The sequence below is a fragment of the Ranitomeya imitator genome, chromosome 4 (assembly GCF_032444005.1).
Source record: "Ranitomeya imitator isolate aRanImi1 chromosome 4, aRanImi1.pri, whole genome shotgun sequence".
NCBI lineage: Eukaryota > Metazoa > Chordata > Amphibia > Anura > Dendrobatidae > Ranitomeya > Ranitomeya imitator.
The window spans coordinates 492,793,627-492,812,381 of record NC_091285.1 but is presented as its reverse complement, the minus strand read 5'-3'; the positions used below and the strand labels follow the sequence as shown (position 1 = coordinate 492,812,381).

The 18,755-nt window shown below is 44.0% G+C and overlaps 1 protein-coding gene across 1 annotated transcript in view; it reads right to left on the bottom strand.

Annotated features, from left to right (window-relative positions):
* Nucleotides 1-18,755, bottom strand: part of MYO5C (myosin VC) — a 337,314-nt gene that overhangs the window by 22,254 nt on the left and 296,305 nt on the right. Inside the window, exons 36-38 of the mRNA XM_069765981.1 lie at nt 14,045-14,134; nt 9,093-9,243; nt 8,460-8,742 (exon numbers count right to left, since the gene is read on the bottom strand). Of these exons, the coding sequence (XP_069622082.1) occupies nt 8,460-8,742; nt 9,093-9,243; nt 14,045-14,134 (524 nt within the window). The remainder of the gene's footprint in view (nt 1-8,459; nt 8,743-9,092; nt 9,244-14,044; nt 14,135-18,755) is intronic.

Genomic DNA, 18,755 nt, shown 5'->3' with positions numbered 1-18,755 from the left:
GCTTATAGTTGTGTGAGGATAGATCAGGTACTGCAGTCTACAGAGATTCCACGTCTCAGAGCTCGTCCTATTGTTTTTGGTTATTGCCAGATCTCTGTATGTGCGCTGATTACTGCACGCTGTGTTGCCTGATTGCCAGCCATAACAGTACAAGGAGCCCAACCAATGATTCCCAATAGAGGGAAAAAAGAAATCCTGACATCATTTTTTTTTCTTAGCTCTGTCTTCAGTCTTTTTTTTCCCCTAGACATTAGAGTGCTTCAGGACACAGCTGTGGACATGGATATTCAGGCTCTGTGCTCCTCAATGGATAATCTCGTTGTAAATGTACAAAAGATTCAAGATACTATTGATCAGAAATCGATGCTAGAACCAAGAATTCCGATTCCTGATTTGTATTTTGGTGACAGAACTAAGTTCCTGAGCTTCAGAAATAATTGTAAGCTATTTTTGGCCTTGAAACCTCATTCTTCTGGTAATCCTATTCAACAGGTTTTGATTATTATTTCTTTTTTGCGCGGCGACCCACAGGACTGGGCGTTTTCTCTTGCACCAGGAGATTCTGCATTGAGTAATGTTGATGCATTTTTCCAGGCACTGGGATTGCTTTACGATGAGCCTAATTCAGTGGATCAGGCTGAGAAAAATCTGCTGGCTTTATGCCAGGGTCAGGATGATGTAGAAGTATATTGTCAGAAATTTAGGAAGTGGTCAGTACTCACTCTGTGGAATGAATCTGCACTAGCGGCTTTGTTCAGAAAGGGTCTCTCTGAAGCTCTTAAGGATGTAATGGTGGGATTTCCTATGCCTGCTGGTTTGAATGAGTCTATGTCCTTGGCCATTCAGATCGGTCGTCGCTTGCGCGAGCGTAAATCTGTGCACCATCTGGCGGTATTGTCTGAGAGTAAACCTGAGCCTATGCAGTGCGACAGGACTATGACTAAAGCAGAACGGCAAGAACACAGACGTCTGAATGGTCTGTGTTTCTATTGTGGTGATTCTACTCATGCTATTTCTAATTGTCCTAAACGCACTAGGCGGTTCGATAGCTCTGCCGTTATTGGTACTGTACAGTCCAAATTCCTTTTGTCCATTACCTTAATGTGCTCTTTGTCATCGTATTCTGTCATGGCGTTTGTGGATTCAGGCGCTGCCCTGAATCTGATGGATTTGGATTATGCTAAACGTTGTGGGTTTTTCTTGGAGCCTTTGCGGTGTCCTATTCCGTTGAGAGGTATTGATGTTACACCTTTGGCCAAGAATAAGCCTCAGTACTGGGCCCAGCTGACCATGTGCATGGCTCCTGCACATCAGGAAGTTATTCGCTTTCTGGTACTGCATAATTTGCATGATGTGGTCGTGTTGGGGTTGCCATGGCTACAAACCCATAATCCAGTATTGGATTGGAACTCTATGTCGGTAACCAGCTGGGGTTGTCAGGGAGTACATGGTGATGTTCCATTTTTGTCTATTTCGTCATCCATTCCTTCTGACATCCCAGAGTTCTTGTCGGACTTTCAGGATGTATTTGAAGAGTCCAAGTCTGATGCCCTACCTCCGCATAGGAATTGTGATTGTGCTATCGATTTGATTCCTGGTAGTAAATTCCCTAAGGGTCGTTTGTTTAATTTGTCCGTACCTGAACACACCGCTATGCGCAGTTATGTGAAGGAGTCCCTGGAGAAGGGACATATTCGCCCATCGTCGTCACCATTGGGAGCAGGGTTCTTTTTTGTAGCCAAGAAGGATGGTTCGCTAAGACCGTGTATTGATTACCGCCTTCTTAATAAGATCACTGTTAAGTTTCAGTATCCCTTGCCATTGATTTCTGACTTGTTTGCTCGGATTAAGGGGGTTCATCTTTTCCCCTTCTACTATCGAGATGGATCCGGTTAAGGTTCAGGCCATCCAGCATTGGACTCAGCCGACATCTCTAAAAAGTCTGCAGAAATTCCTGGGCTTTGCTAATTTTTATCGTCGCTTCATCTGTAATTTTTCTAGCATTGCCAGACCATTGACCGATTTGACCAAGAAGGGTGCTGATTTGGTTAATTGGTCTTCTGCTGCCGTGGAAGCTTTTCAGGAGTTGAAGCGTCGTTTTTGCTGTGCCCCTGTGTTGTGTCAACCTGATGTTTCTCTTCCGTTCCAGGTCGAGGTTGATGCTTCTGAGATTGGTGCAGGGGCGGTTTTGTCACAGAGAGGTTCTGGTTGCTCAGTGTTCAAACCATGTGCTTTCTTTTCCAGGAAATTTTCTGCTGCTGAGCGTAATTATGATGTGGGCAACCGAGAGTTGCTGGCCATGAAGTGGGCATTCGAGGAGTGGCGTCATTGGCTTGAGGGTGCTAAGCATCGCGTGGTGGTTTTGACTGATCATAAGAACCTTACTTATCTTGAGTCTGCCAAGCGCTTGAATCCTAGACAGGCCCGTTGGTCGTTATTTTTTGCTCGTTTTGATTTTGTGATTTCATACCTTCCGGGCTCTAAAAATGTGAAGGCGGATGCTCTGTCTAGGAGTTTTGTGCCCGACTCTCCGGGGTTATCTGAGCCGGCGAGTATCCTCAAGGAAGGAGTCATTGTGTCTGCCATTTCCCCTGATTTGCGGAGAGTGTTGCAGAAATTTCAGGCTAATAAACCTGATCGTTGTCCGGCCGAGAAACTGTTCGTCCCTGATAGGTGGACTAGTAAAGTTATCTCTGAACTTCATTGTTCGGTGCTGGCCGGTCATCCAGGAATCTTTGGTACCAGGGAGTTGGTTGCTAGATCCTTCTGGTGGCCATCTCTGTCACGGGATGTGCGTGTTTTTGTGCAGTCCTGTGGAATTTGTGCTAGGGCTAAGCCCTGCTGTTCACGTGCCAGTGGGTTGCTTTTGCCCTTGCCGGTCCCGAAGAGGCCTTGGACACATATTTCGATGGATTTCATTTCTGATCTTCCCGTTTCTCAAAAAATGTCGGTCATTTGGGTGGTCTGTGATCGCTTTTCTAAAATGGTCCATCTGGTGCCCTTGGTTAAATTGCCTTCCTCCTCTGATTTGGTGCCTTTGTTCTTCCAGCATGTGGTTCGTTTACATGGCATTCCTGAGAATATTGTTTCTGACAGAGGTTCCCAGTTTGTCTCGAGGTTCTGGCGAGCCTTTTGTGGTAGGATGGGCATTGACCTATCTTTCTCCTCGGCCTTCCATCCTCAGACTAATGGCCAGACCGAACGAACCAATCAGACCTTGGAAACATATCTGAGATGTTTTGTTTCCGCTGACCAGGATGATTGGGTGTCATTTTTGCCGTTGGCTGAGTTCGCCCTTAATAATCGGGCCAGCTCGGCTACCTTGGTCTCTCCATTTTTCTGCAATTCTGGGTTCCATCCTCGTTTCTCTTCAGGACAGGTTGAGTCTTCGGACTGTCCTGGTGTGGATTCTGTGGTGGACAGGTTGCAGCAGATCTGGACTCAGGTAGTGGACAATTTGACCTTGTCCCAGGAGAAGGCTCAGCTTTTCGCTAATCGCAGACGCCGTGTGGGACCCCGACTTCGTGTTGGGGATCTGGTTTGGTTATCTTCTCGTCATATTCCTATGAAGGTTTCCTCTCCTAAATTTAAACCTCGTTTTATTGGTCCGTATAGGATTTCTGAGATTCTCAATCCGGTGTCTTTTCGTCTGATCCTCCCAGACTCCTTTTCCATACATAATGTATTCCATAGGTCGTTGTTGAGGAGATACGTGGCACCTATGGTTCCATCTGTGGAGCCTCCTGCCCCTGTTTTGGTGGAGGGGGAATTGGAGTATATTGTGGAGAAGATTTTGGATTCTCGTGTCTCTAGACGGAAACTCCAGTATCTGGTCAAATGGAAGGGTTATGCTCAGGAAGATAATTCCTGGGTTTTTGCCTCTGATGTCCATGCCCCAGATCTTGTTCGTGCCTTTCATGTGGCTCATCCTGGTCGGCCTGGGGGTTCTGGTGAGGGTTCGGTGACCCCTCCTCAAGGGGGGGGGTACTGTTGTGAATTCTGTGGCTGAGTTCACTTCTGTGGTCACAAGTGGTATTGCAGTCTCTGGGCTTCCTCCCTCAGGTGTTTTGGTGAGCTCGTTGGCTGCCTTGCTATTTAGCTCCACCTGAGTCTGTCTTCCTTGCTCCTTGTCAATGTTCCAGTGTTGGATCTGAGCTACTGCATCTTTCCTTGGGCCTGCTGCTCTGCTAGATAAGTGCTTCTAGTTTGTTTTCTGTTTTTTCTGTCCAGCTTGCTATTAACTTTTGCTGGAAGCTCTGAGAAGCAAAGGGGTGCACCGCCGTGCTGTTAGTTCGGCACGGTGGGTCTTTTTGCCCCTTTGCGTGGTATTCGTTTTTGGTTTTTTGTAGACTGCATAGCTCTCTTTGCTATCCTCGCTCTGTCTAGAATATCGGGCCTCACTTTGCTGAATCTATTTCATTCCTACGTTTGTCTTTTCATCTTGCTAACAGTCATTATATGTGGGGGGCTGCCTATTCCTTTGGGGTATTTCTCTGAGGTAAGTTAGGCTTGTATTTCTATCTTCAGGCTAGTCAGCTCCTCAGGCAGTGCCGAGTTGCATAGGTAGTGATAGGCGCAATCCACTGCTGCTTATAGTTGTGTGAGGATAGATCAGGTACTGCAGTCTACAGAGATTCCACGTCTCAGAGCTCGTCCTATTGTTTTTGGTTATTGCCAGATCTCTGTATGTGCGCTGATTACTGCACGCTGTGTTGCCTGATTGCCAGCCATAACAGACCTGGTCTCTAATCTGAGCTGCTGTCAACCTGCGATTTCTGAGGCTGGTCACTCAGATAAACTTATCCTCAGAAGCAGAGGTGACTCTTGGTCTTCCTTTCCTTGAGCAGTCCTCATGTGAGCCAGTTTCTTTGTAGCGCTTGATGGTTTTTGCCACTGCACTTGGGAACACTTTCAAACTTTTCCCAATTTTTCCAACTGACTGACCTTCATTTCTTAAAGTAATGATGGCCACTCATTTTTCTTTACTTAGATGCTTTTTTCTTGTCGTAATACAAATTCTAACTGTCTATTTCAGTAGGACTATCAGCTGTGAATCCACCACACTTCTGCTCAACACAACTGATAGTCCCAACCCCATATATAAGGCAAAAAATCCCACTTATTAAACCTGACAGGGCACGCCTGTGAAGTGAAAACCATTCCCGGAGACTAGCTCTTGAAGCTCATCAAGAGAATGCCAAGAGTGTGCTAAGCAGTTATCAAAGCAAAAGGTGGCTACTTTGAATAACCTAGAATATAAGATATAATTTCAGTTGTTTCACACTTTTTTGTTAAGTATATAATTCCACATGTGTTAATTCATAGTTTTGATGCCTTCATTGTGAATGTACAATTTTCATAGTCATGAAAATACAGAAAAATCTTTAAATGAGAAGGTGTGTCCAAACTTTTGGTCTGTACTGTAAGTTATCTGACAAACATCAGTCCCCAATAAGTAATTTTTGTTTGAGGGGTATAAAAATAGAGAGAAAAAAAACAGTTGGACTATTCATGAAATGAGTTCACCTAACCCCCAGTTACCATATATACTCGAGTATAAGCCAAAGATTTTCAGCCCACTTTTTTGGGCTGAAAGTCCCCCTCTTGGCTTATACTCGAATCATACCCAGGGGTCGGCAGGGGAGGGGGAGCGGGGGCTGTCTAATTATACTCACTTGCTCCTGGCGCGGTCCCTGCAGGTCCCTGCTTCCCCGGCGCTGCAGATTCTTCCTGTAGTGAGCGGTCACATGGTACCGCTCATTACAGTAATGAATATGCAGCTCCACCTCCCGTAGGGGTGGAGCTGCATATTCATTACTGTAATGAGCGGTAACGGTGACCGCTCACTACAGGAAGAAAATGCGGCATCGGGGAACAGACATGCAGCGACAGTGCCAGGTACAGGTGAGTATGACGGATGCAGTGCGCAATATTCACCTGTGCCTCGTTTCACCGTCGGCGCCGCTGTGTCTTCCGCAGTGACGCTCAGGTCAGTGTGCACGCCGCCCTCTTCCTGAACGTCGGTGCAGAGGATGGGGAAGACACAGCGGCGGTCAGCGGTGGAATGGGGAGCAGGTGACTATAGCAAGTGCCGGGGGTCAGAGAGGTGAGTATGTAATTTTTTTAATCGCAGCAACAGCATATGGGGCAAATATCTGTATGGGTCATCTTATGTGGCCATGTGTAGCATTATATGGGGGCAAATATCTGTATGGGGCATCTTATGTGGCCATGTGCAGCATTATATGGGGGCAAATATCTGTATGGGGCATCTTATGTGGCCATGTGCAGCATTATATGGGGGCAAATATCTGTATGGGGCATCTTATGTGGCCATGTGCAGCATTATATGGGGGCAAATATCTGTATGGGTCATCTTATGTGGCCATGTGCAGCATGATATGGGGGCAAATATCTGTATGGAACATCTTATGGGACCATGTGCAGCATGATATGGGGGCAAATATCTATATGGGGCATCTGTATGGGGCCATGTGCAGCATTATATGGGGGCAAATATCTGTATGGGGCATCTGTATGGGGCCATGTGCAGCATTATATGGGGGCAAATATCTGTATGGGGCATCTTATGTGGCCACGTGCAGCATGATATGGGGGCAAATATCTGTATGGGGCCATGTGCAGCATTATATGGGGCCATGTGCAGCATGATATAGGGGCAAATATCTGTATGGAGCATCTTATGGGGCCATAATCCACATTTGTGGAGCATTATACGGGGCAAATGTCTGTATGGAGCATCTTATGGGGCCATAATCAACATTTGTGGAGCATTATACGGGGCAAATATCTGTATGGAGCATCTTATGTGGCCATGTGCAGCAAGATTTGGGGGCAAATATCTGTATGGGGCATCTGTATGGGGCCATGTGCAGCATTATATGGGGCCATGTGCAGCATGATATGGGGGCAAATATCTGTATGGAGCTTCTTATGGGGCCATAATCCACATTTGTGGAGCATTATACGGGGCAAATGTCTGTATGGAGCATCTTATGGGGTCATAATCATCATTTGTGGAGCATTATACAGGGCAAATATCTGTATGGAGAATCTAATGTGGCCATGTGCTGCATTATATGGGGGCAAATATGTGTATGGGGCATCTTATGTGACATGTGCAGCATTATATGGGGCAGTTATCTGTATGGAGCATCTTATGGGGCCATGTGCAGCATTATATGGGCCAAATATCTGTATGGAGCATCTTATGGGGCCATGTGCAGCATTATATGGGGCAATTATCTGTATGGAGCATCTTATGGGGCCATAATCCACATTTGTGGAGCATTATACGGGGCAAATATCTCTATGGAGCATCTTATGGGGCCATAATCAGCATTTGTGCAGCATTATATGGGGCATATTTTAATATGGAGCATCTTATGGAGCCCATCATAAACTCTATGGAGCATTATATGGGGCTCCTGATTCAATATGTATATTCAAAAACACTTAACCTATTGATGTCTCAATTAATTTTACTTATACTCGAGTTATTAAGTTTTCCCAGTTTTTTGTGGCAAAATTAGGGGGTCGGCTTATACTCGAGTATATACGGTACATTACCTTTATATTGCCTTTTTAGCTCCCTTTCAGTCCCATGAAGCCTTCCTTCTGGTTTATTATTGACATTATGGAAGGCCTGTTAGAGCTCCCTCTGTGCCTCTAGCCTACAGTTCCCACAAGGCAATGAGCACTGGCTTTTCTATTGTAGCTGAATCGGCCCCCAGCTCATTCACTCCATTATTACTCACACACTCCCAGTACAAAGCACCAACCTTAGACTCCTTTAGTCTCAAGAAAGCTAAATCCCTGCCCTTGTTTGAACTGAGGTGGCAGGATTACATGTAACAGCTCTAAGGCTATGTTCACACGTTCCTGATTTCCCTCCTTTTTTTTCACGACTAAAAACCGCAGCTCTTGGCAGAAAACGCAGGTCCTTTTTTTGGTGCTTTTTTGATGCGTTTTTTGATGCAGTTTTCTATGCAGAGTCTGTGTGTTTTCTAGGAAGTTTTTTAGGGTTAAAATGGCTGAAAATACCCTAACCCTAACCCTACCCCTACCCCTATTCTAACCTTAGTGGAAAAAAAAAAAATTCTTAATTTTTTTATTGTCCCTACCTATGGGGGTGACAAAGGGGGGGGGGGTCATTTACTATTTTTTTTATTTTGACCACTGAGATAGGTTATATCTCAGTGATCAAAATGCACTTTGTAACGAATCTGCCGGCCGGCAGATTCGGCGGGCGCACTGCGCATGCGCCCGCCATTTTGCAAGATGGCGGCGCCCAGGGAGAAGACGGCCGGACGGACACCGGGAGGCCGGGTAAGTATAAGGTGAGAAATTATTTCTCTAAACTTCGATCAGATCATACAAGCTCATAAACCTTTTACAAATCATTTTTGATTTTGCATTTGACACAATGAACTTCGTACCTTATCTGCATTCCTTTTCTACATGAGCACATGTCCTTCCGCAGGAAAAGACTATTGAGCGTGACAGTGGAAATCAGGAAGAAAAGCTGCTTTACAGTCTGTTTCTGGAGCTCAGCATCCATGCCGTGCTGACACATAGTAGTGTAAAAATAACTCAGCTGCTGGAGTATTGAAGTCATGGTATAGGCATCTGTATCGTCTATACTGGACGATCGCTTGCGGAATCCTGTAGGCTTTGCCACCGATATCCCGTGAAGGCTTTCATATTCCAGCATCCCAGGCACTAGAACAGAATGCATGATACATCAGTCAACATCACAATCCAACTACAGTGCCTTGAAAAGTATTCATACCCCGTAAAACTTTACAACATTTTTCACTTTACACCCACAAAAGTAAATGTTTTTTATTTTTTTATGTGATATGCCAATACAAAGTAGCAAGTATTTGTGAACTGTAAACAAAATGATATACAGTTTTCTAAAAATTAGAAAAATATAAATCTGAAAATTGTCAAGTGCATTTGTATTCAACCCCCTGTAGTCCGATACCACTAAATAAAATCCGGGAAAACTTCATGGTGTATGAATACTTTATCAAGGCACTATTACTCGTTTTGGGTATTTTCTTTACCAATCATCGGCTGCAGATTATTCTCCATCACAGTGATGAATTGGTGGTAGATCCGAATAGCCAAATCACTGATAATCTGCCTGTATTCTGATAAATCAAAGTTCTTCAGACAGTTCTTATTCTGAAGTGGAGCATTATATTTCATGAACTCCTGCAAATAATAAATCATGCAACAATATTACATTTACTTTTTCATACAGATAGTGCTGTGGACATTGTGCTATTGCCTGAAAATCACATATAGAAACTAATACAAAAGAGAAGAGGAAATACTTCCTATATAAGACATTTAGATTAAACACACACAAAGTGGCCAGGGAAGGATTTCTTTGCAACACAATGCGCTCTTGTAATAGCAGCCACATTATATGAGTTTATGGCCAGCTATGTGATCAAGTAATGTAAAAAAAATGTCCAGAGTTGGGAGCCAAAGCATACAACAAACAGTGTAATGTAATGGAGAGATAGCGGCCACCTCTTTATGTAAATGTCTAAGTGAGAGTATGCAAATTGCCTCTTCTGAGAAAAAGAGGACTTAAACTCTATAGCGCCACCTATTGGAAGTAGCGATCCTACAAGTCACAATCAACTCTTTAACGAGTCGTGCAATATGACTTAGGATTAAAGCCAAATCAGTATCTCAATTCGCAGACACGGTGTTTCGGGCTGTTGGCCCTCATATGAATACTAATAATATCAGTGTTTGGATCAGTTCGGGAAATGTCTGAATGACATGTAGCTGAATTCTCTTAACTATAAAACTCCTTTGTTATACAATAACATCAAATGAACAATAAAAAGAGTCTGATTTCCAGACCTCACTGTGTAGTATACGGTATGTACAATATACAATATTTTGATCATATTCCAGCTCCCATAGTGCTCTAATGGTATGAAGCCCTATGGAAAGAGTTTGCTTTGTTTAGTGGTAAGTTTCTCCATAAGGTCAAATGAAAACAAGCTTACCAAACCCAGTATGGCCTTCAAACAGCAGTATTTCTATAAAGCCTCGTTCGCACATTAACTATTTGGGGAGTATTTTATCTCAGTATTTATAAGCCAAAACCAGGAGTGGAACAATCAGACGAAAAGTATCATTGAAACACGTCACCACTTCTGTGTTTATCACCCACTCCTGGTTTTGGTTTACAAATACTGAACCAATACTGAACGTGTGAATGTGGTCTAATGTCTCATCTCCTTTTGCAAGAATAGAGTGTTGCAGCAAGAAAGACTAAATGGGAAATTGTCATTGGTGACATTCCCAAGGAGAATATTCTAGCAAAAAGTATCCTCAGTGTAGAGCCCGCCAGCTATACATGTTGTATTAGGCATATCTGACTGCATTGAGAGTGGCCACAGTATTGTCCGCTTAGAGGAGAGATTTGCCTCAAATGCAAGATGGAATGACTCTTTCGCCTAATATGTCCTTATAAACTAGTTTATTTAACTTAACCCCTTAACGACCGCCGATACGCCTTTTAATGGCGGCAGTTAAGGCTCCTTAAACCACAGCGCCGTTAATTAACCGAAAAAGTGAATAGCGCACCCCAGAGTGGGATTTTCTCTGGGATCTCGGTTGCCGGCGGTAGCCGAGACCCCAGAGAACATGATTCGGGGTTTTTTTTACAGACCCCCGGGTTGCGATCACCGTTAATTAACTGTTTACCGGCGGTCGAAAAAACAAAACACGATTTCCCATTTAATTTCTGTGTCCTGTGATCGCACATCAGAGGGCAGAGAAAAGGGGTCCCCGATCACCCCCCGATACTCACCTGTCTCCCCCGGTGCTCCTTGTGGCTCCCGATGGGCGCCGCCATCTTGTTCCGGCCAAAAAAATGGCCGGCACCCGGAAGATCTTTGGGTCTCGGAGTGCCGGAGGTAGTCGAGACCCCAAAGAACATGATCGGGGTCGGTTTTTACCGACCCTTGTTTTGTGATCGCCGGTAATTAACTGTTTACTGGCGGCCGCAAAAAAAAAAAAAAAAATAGGGGAATTCGGGGACCCTGTTATACTTACCGGTGTCGATGGGTCCTCCTGCATCCCCTCTTGGCCGCCGGCATCTTCATACAGTAAGAAAATGGCAGTTGCATGCGCCATGATCTGCCAGCCGGCAGCTAGAGGAGTTGGGCTAAAGCTAGGGTTAGGATTGGGGCTAAAGTTAGGGTTAGGCTTGGGGCTAAAGTTAGGGTTAGGGCTAGGGTTGGGGCTAAAGTTGGGGCTATCCTCAAAAAGCCATCCCTAGACCCAAGCGCTATGTCCATCCAAACTCCTTGAGCAGAATGTCCATGCTGAACTTTCCTCTCACTTTGCATCTAACTCTCTCTTCGACAACCTACAATCTGGCTTTCGTCCCCACCATTCCACTGAGACTGCCCTGACCAAAATTATTAACGACTTACTTACAGCCAAAGCTAACAGACAATTCTCTATACTCCTCCTTCTAGACCAGTCCTCTGCCTTCGACACAGTTGACCACTGTCTCCTACTACAGGTCCTCTCTTCCTTTGGGGTCAAAGACCTTGCCCTATCTTGGATCTCCTGATACCTTACCAACCACACATTTAGCGTTTCCTACTCCCATACTACCTCTTCATTTCGCCCCCTCTCTGTTGGTGTCCCTCAAGGCTCTGTCCGTGGGCCCTTACTCTTCTCAATCTATACACTTGGCCTGGGACAACTCATAAGGTCCTATGGCTTCCAGTACCATCTATATGCTGATGACACTCAGATCTACCTCTCTGGCCCAGATGTCACCTCTCTGCTCTCCAGAATCCCAGTGTGTCTATCCGCCATATCCTCCTTCTCTCGCTTCCTCAAGCTCAATGTGGACAAATCTGAACTAATTATCTTTCCTCCATCTCGCATATCTTCCCTACCTGATCTATCAAAATAAATGAAATCGCTTTCCCCTGTCCCTAAAATCCACTGTCTCGGAGTAACCCTGGATTCTGCCCTGTCCTTCAAACCGCAGATCCAAGCTCTCGCCACCTCCTGTCACCTCCAGCTCAAAAATATTTCCAGAATCCGTCCTTTCCTCAACCCTCACTCTACCAAAATGCTTGTGCATGCCCTAATCATCTCCCGCCTCGACTACTGCAACATCCTCCTCTGTGGCCTACCTTCTAACACTCTCACACCCCTCCATTCTGTCCTTAACTCTGCTGCCCGACTAATTAATTTCTTTCCTCGCTACACTCCTGCTTCCCCTCTTTGCAAATCCCTTCACTGGCTCCCAATTTCCCAGCGTATCCAGTTTAAGCTACTAACACTGACCTACAAAGCCATCCATAACCTTTCTTCTCCGTATATTTCCAAACTAATCTCTCAATATCTTCCCTCACATAATCTCCGGCCCTCCCAAGACCTACTTTTCTCCTCCACGCTTATTCGCTCCTCACCCGATCGCCTCCAAGACTTCTCCCGAATATCCCCCAAACTCAGGAATTCTGTGCCCCAACTTGTCCCGTTATCCACCACATTTGGATCCTTCAAAAGAAACCTGAAAACCCACCTCTTCAAAGAAGCTTACAACCTGTAATGACCACACGGCCACCTCAACACCATTGGAGCTACTGCAAGCCTCGACCTACTGTCTCCTTCCCCATAATCCTGTAGAATGTAAGCCCGCAAGGGCAGGGTCCTTTTACCTCTATATCAGCCTGTTATTGTTAGTTTTGTTTACTGTAAGTGATATTTGTATTTTGATGTAACCCCTTCTCATGTACAGCACCATGGAATTAATGGTGCTATATAAATAAATAATAATCTATATATATAATTGCCTAAGGGTTTTTCCGTCTGTCTGTCTGTCTGTCTGTCTGTCTGTCCTGGAAATCCCGGCTCTCTGATTGGTCCAGGCCGCCAGGCCTCGACCAATCAGCAACGGGCACAGCGACGATGATGTCATAAAGGACGTAGAAATCCCGCGTCTCTGATTGGTCGAGGCCTAGCGGCCTCGACCAATCAGCAACGGGCACAGCGACGATGATGTCATAATGGTTGCCATGGCGACGATGATGTCATAAAGGTTGCCTCGACCAATCGGCAACGGGCACAGTCTGCCGCGAATTCTGGAATCATCATTGTCCATATATTACAGGGACATGCATATTCTAGAATACCCGATGCGTTAGAATCGGGCCACAATCTAGTAAATAATAATTCTCCCCGTCCGCATTCAGTCGTAGAAGTGCTTCGGGTTCAGTCACCGCTCTGAGTATACAAAGTGGCTGCTGTATCCACGCCCTGTGCCCTATGACTGACACTGGCTCCACAATGTGGCCGGCTGTCAGTCAGGGCCTGGGGCATGGTTATAGTGGCCGCTCTGTATACTCAGAGCAGTGACTGAACCGGCGCCGCCCCTATGACTGAATACCGAATGCTGGCGGGGAGAATAAAGGTCATTTTCTACTGCATCATAACCCTCTTAACCTGCAAATTAGCTCCATATAAAGATTATTATTATTGTATGCAGGTTAACAGCGTTATTCCTGGTGACAGCTTCCCTTTAATGTGCCTTAATAAGATACCTCCATTGTACCCATGAGTAAAAATTCACACAGGCATTGTCCCTGTCTTTACTTTCTGTATTCTGTTTTATACTGTTACACTGTATGTATTTGTATTGCACTGCACTAGGTCAGATTTTTCCTTTTATCTTTCCTTTAATAACACTTCCTTGTAGTTTAAAAAAAATGAATAACTTATTATAAAATCAGAATTTTTAATGTATTTAGAAACTATCTTTAAAAAAAACCTTCAAAATAAAAAAAAAGGAATAAGAAAGCTCATAACCTGCTATCAAGTCTCCTGAGGCTGCCACAGGTGGATATAAACCAGCAGACGGTTTAGTTGAGACAGAGCCACTGATCTATACAGGAAGGCCTTTTTTACCCACATGATTTTTGAAGCAAATATTTGCATCTCTGAGGTTTGATGTACGGCTTACCTCTTCTCCACTGTACTGTTTCAAACAGTTGAGGAAATGGTGGACGTTGGACAGCCAGAAAGACAACATTTCAAAATCATCATCATGTTCCTAGAGAATAGGGAAGGACATTAATTTAAAAACAAGAACCTAACATCCGATAGATTAATTAAAGAAGCACTCCCATCAAAGTTTTTATCCTCTCGATATACAGCAGTCATCATATTATATAGTACTGTGAACTTAAAATTGCCCCTTTTACCAATCTACCCAGTTATTTTTTCTAATTTGTCTGCTCAATGTAGGAAAAGGAAGTCACTTTCCGGACTCTGGAAAAGCGAAATGACTCCTCGGCCCCCAAAAGAAATTCAGCAAATTCTGCGCTCCCAAGTCCAAACACCCCCCTCCCTTCTGAGCCCCAGTGGGCCTAAACCACATTTAATGTCCACATGCTTGACATTTCTGTAGCGATGACAGCCCACCTAATTTATGGGTGCATGTCTCCAGAAACATGAGTTGGTCATTTTTGCCCATTTCCCTTATGAAAATGTAAAATCTGGGGCAACTAAATTTTGGTAGTAAAAATGTAATTATTTTTTCTTCACTGCCCAATTGTATCAAATTCTGTGGCACATCATGATCACTGCACCCCTAGATGAATTAATTGAGAAGTGTAGTTGTGTAAAATGGGGTCACTTATGGGGGTTCTTCTGCTGTTCTGGCACCACAGGGACTCCGCCAATGTGCCATGGCACCCTCAAACCAGTCCATCAAAATATGTTGCTTTTTTAATTCTGGCCTTTGCCTTTTTTCAGATCCATTTTGTCCTGTTACACTCGTGAAAATAAAAAAAGGTGCTAAAATAACATTTCTGTGTGAAAAATGTAATTTTCTCATTTTCACGTCTCTATGTTATAATTTTGTGTGAAGCACGTGGGGATTCAAGGTGCTCACCACACATCTAGATACATTCCATGAATGGTCTAGTTTCCAAAATGGGGTCACTTGTGGGGGATTTTCACTTTTTAGGCACATCAGGGACAACATGACGCCCGCAGACCATTCAATATCCAAGTCTGGGTTCAATGTCACTCGTTCCTTTCTGAAGTCAGCAATGTGCTAAAATAGTAGTTTTCCCCCACATATGGGGTATCTGAGTACTTAGGAGATATTGCACAACAAATTTTGGGTTCCATTTTCTCCTGTTAATCTTGTGAAAGTAGAAAATTGGGGGCTAAAAGAACATTTTCGTGGGGAAATTTTTTTTTTTTATTTACATGGCTCAATGTCATAAACTTCAGTGTTGAAGGTACTCACCACACATCTAGATACGTTCCCTGAGGTGACTAGTTTACAAAATGGTGTCACTTGTGGGGGGTTTCCACTGTTTAGGCACATCAGGTGCTCCAGCAAATTTTGCATTCAAAAGTCAAATGTCGCTCTTTCCCTTCTGAGCCCTGCCGTTAGCTCAAACAGTAGTTATTCTCCACATATTGGGTATCGGTGTACTCAGGAGAAATTGTATAACAAATTGTACAGTACAGTTTCTCCTGTTACCCTTGTGAAAATGCAGAATTTTGGGCTAAAAATAAATTTCACAGCTCAATGTTGTAAACTTTTGTGAAGCACCTGAAGATTCAAGGTGCCCTAAACATATCTAGATAAGTTCCCTGAGGGGTCTAGTTTCCAAAATGGTGTCAATTGTGGGCTATTTCCACTGCTTAGGCACATCAGGGGCTCTTTAAACGCGACCTGGTGTCCGCTAATTATTTCAGCAATTTCACATTCAAAAAGTCAAATGGCGCTCCTTCCCTTCCAAATCCTGCCATGCATCAACAGTAGTTTTATGCCACATATGGGCATGCTCAGTAGAAATTGTTCAACAAATTCTGGGGTCTATTTTCTCCTGTTACCGTTGAAAAAACTAAAAGAAATTGGGTCTAAAGTAAAATTTTTGTGAAAAAAGTTAAGTGTTCATTTTTTCCATCCGCATTCCATTTATTCATGTGAAGCACCTGAAGGGTTATTACACTTTTAGGTATTTTCTGTCATAGAGGTACCTCAAAGTCACTTCAAATGTGATGTGGTCCCTAAAAAAATTGTTTTGCAAATTTTGTTGGACAAATGAGAAATAACTGGTCAACTTTTAACCCTTATAACGTCCTAACAAAAAAAATTATGTTTAAAAAATTGTGCTGATGTAAAGTAGACATGAGAGAAATCTTATTTATTAACTATTTTATATAACATAACTCTGATTTAAGGGAATAAAAATTTCATTTTTTTCACAAATAAATGCAAGTCATATCAAATAAATTGTACAACTATCATGGAGGACATACAATATGTCACAAAAAAGCTTTCTCAGAATCAGTGTGATCCGTTGATGCGTTCCATAGTTATTACCTCATAAAGTGAGTGGTCAAAATTGTAAAATTTGGCCTGGTCATGAAGGCGAAAACAGGCTTGGGGGTTAATAGGGTTAAGGGGACAGCCCCTGCTATGTCTTGGGTATAATAGGATACCCTACTTTTATAAGGCAGAAAAGAAGTACACAGCATAAATCAGCTTCTGCTCTGGAGAACTCAGAATGACTAGGTATTACACATCACTCATTCATTTTAAATGAGCACCATGGAGAAAACCTTAGCTCTTCTCTTATGGGTTGTCTCCTGTCTTTCCCAATTCAAAAAAGTATTGTAGGCTAGCCTATCAAAAACAACATGAGAGTTTTTACAAGTTTTCATTTTTATTAAACTATGTGTGGTTTTATTTATTTGCTGATAATCTAGAAAAGTAGCTGAAAAGTGTTACTATTGTGCATTTTAATGGGGTTGCCCAGCCTTTGGGGTACATGTCTGCAGTCACTGTGTGACAGAAGACTTGTGAATTCTCACAATGTGCAGTGTTTTCCGGAGTCGGGAGTGGGTAGTCATGTGGCCGCAAATATGCAATTTGCATACTTCCAGCTACATTTCAACTAGACATGTCTAGCCTTGCTCAATATGTTTGCATTGACTAAGGTCCCACATACCTAGTCGTCACGTAACCACATGTCTACACATCACATACTTGCAGGTCACCTGCCTGCTCCTCCAAGCACTGGAGAATCCTCGCAGTGTGTGCCCTGTGAGTATTCACAAGTCCGCAGTCACATACAGAGACTGCTGATATACCCCAAGATTAGGCAAACCCTTTAATTATAAAGCATTTTAAATGGACAAAATATATACCGTATATACTCGAGTATAAGCCGAGATTTTCAGCCCAAATTTTTGGGCTGAAAGTGCCCCTCTCGGCTTATACTCGAGTCACGGTCGGCGGTGGGGTTGGCGGGTGAGGGGGAGAGGGTGTTGAGGCATACTTACCTGCTTCCAGCGATCCTGGCGCTCCCCCTGCCGTCCCACGGTCTTCGGTGCTGCAGTTCTTCCACTGTTCAGCGGTCACATGGGACCGCTCATTAGAGAAATGAATAAGCGGCTCCACCTCCCATAGGGGTGGAGCCACATATTCATTTCTCTAATCAGCGGTGCCGGTGACCGCTGATAGAGGAAGAAGCTGCGGCACAGAAGACAGCTGTCCGGGAGAAGGAGCCGGACGCCGGGACCAGGTAAGTATCGCATATTTACCTGTCCACATTCCAGCCGCCGGGCGCCGCTCCATCTTCCCGGCGTCTATCTGCACTGACTGTTCAGGTCAGAGGGCGCGATGACGCATATAGTGTGCGCGGCGCCCTCTGCCTGATCAGTCAGAGCGGAGAGACGCCGGGACCGGACGCTGGGAGCTGCAAGCAAGAAAGGTGAGTATGGTATTTTTTTTTTTAATTGCAGCAGCAGCAGCAATGGCACAGATATATGTGGAGCATCTATGGGGAAATATGAACGGTGCAGAGCACTATATGGCACAGCTATGGGGAAATATGAACGGTGCAGAGCACTATATGGCAGAGCTATGGGGCAATATGAACGGTGCAGAGCACTATATGGCAGAGCTATGGGGAAATATGAACGGTGCAGAGCACTATATGGCAGAGCTATGGGGAAATATGAACGGTGCAGAGCACTATATGGCACAGCTATGGGGCAATATGAACGGTGCAGAGCACTATATGGCACAGCTATGGGGAAATATGAACGGTGCAGAGCACTATATGGCACAGCTATGGGGAAATATGAACGGTGCAGAGCACTATATGGCACAGCTATGGGGCAAGAATGATCTATTTTTATTTTTGAAATTCACCGGTAAATGCTGCATTTCCACCCTAGGCTTATACTCGAGTCAATAAGTTTTCCCAGTTTTTTGTGGCAAAATTAGGGGGGTCGGCTTATACTCGGGTCGGCTTATACTCGAGTATATACGGTAATTTTTTTGTAAAGATGTTTAGGCCTTGAAGGTTGCCATGCACATTAGACTATGTTCAGCTGAGACCAATGATTTGGCCAGTACCAGCTGAACTTCTATTTGGCATTATGTGGGTAGCCCATGTTTGTTCGGGCAATAATCAGAGAAAAAAAAGATTGGGCTTTATTGATTTCATCATGATTGATACTTTTATTTTATGACTGGCAGTGGCTTACTCCCCTCTGTGTTCACACTTAGGCAAAATTAAAATAATAAAGAAGAACTACTACTATTAAAATCTACTAAAGTAATTGTGGACATTAATGAAAAGGTCTACATTTTTCTGTAAATTTGTTGGAACAGTAAAAAGTAATGGAACTATAGCGAG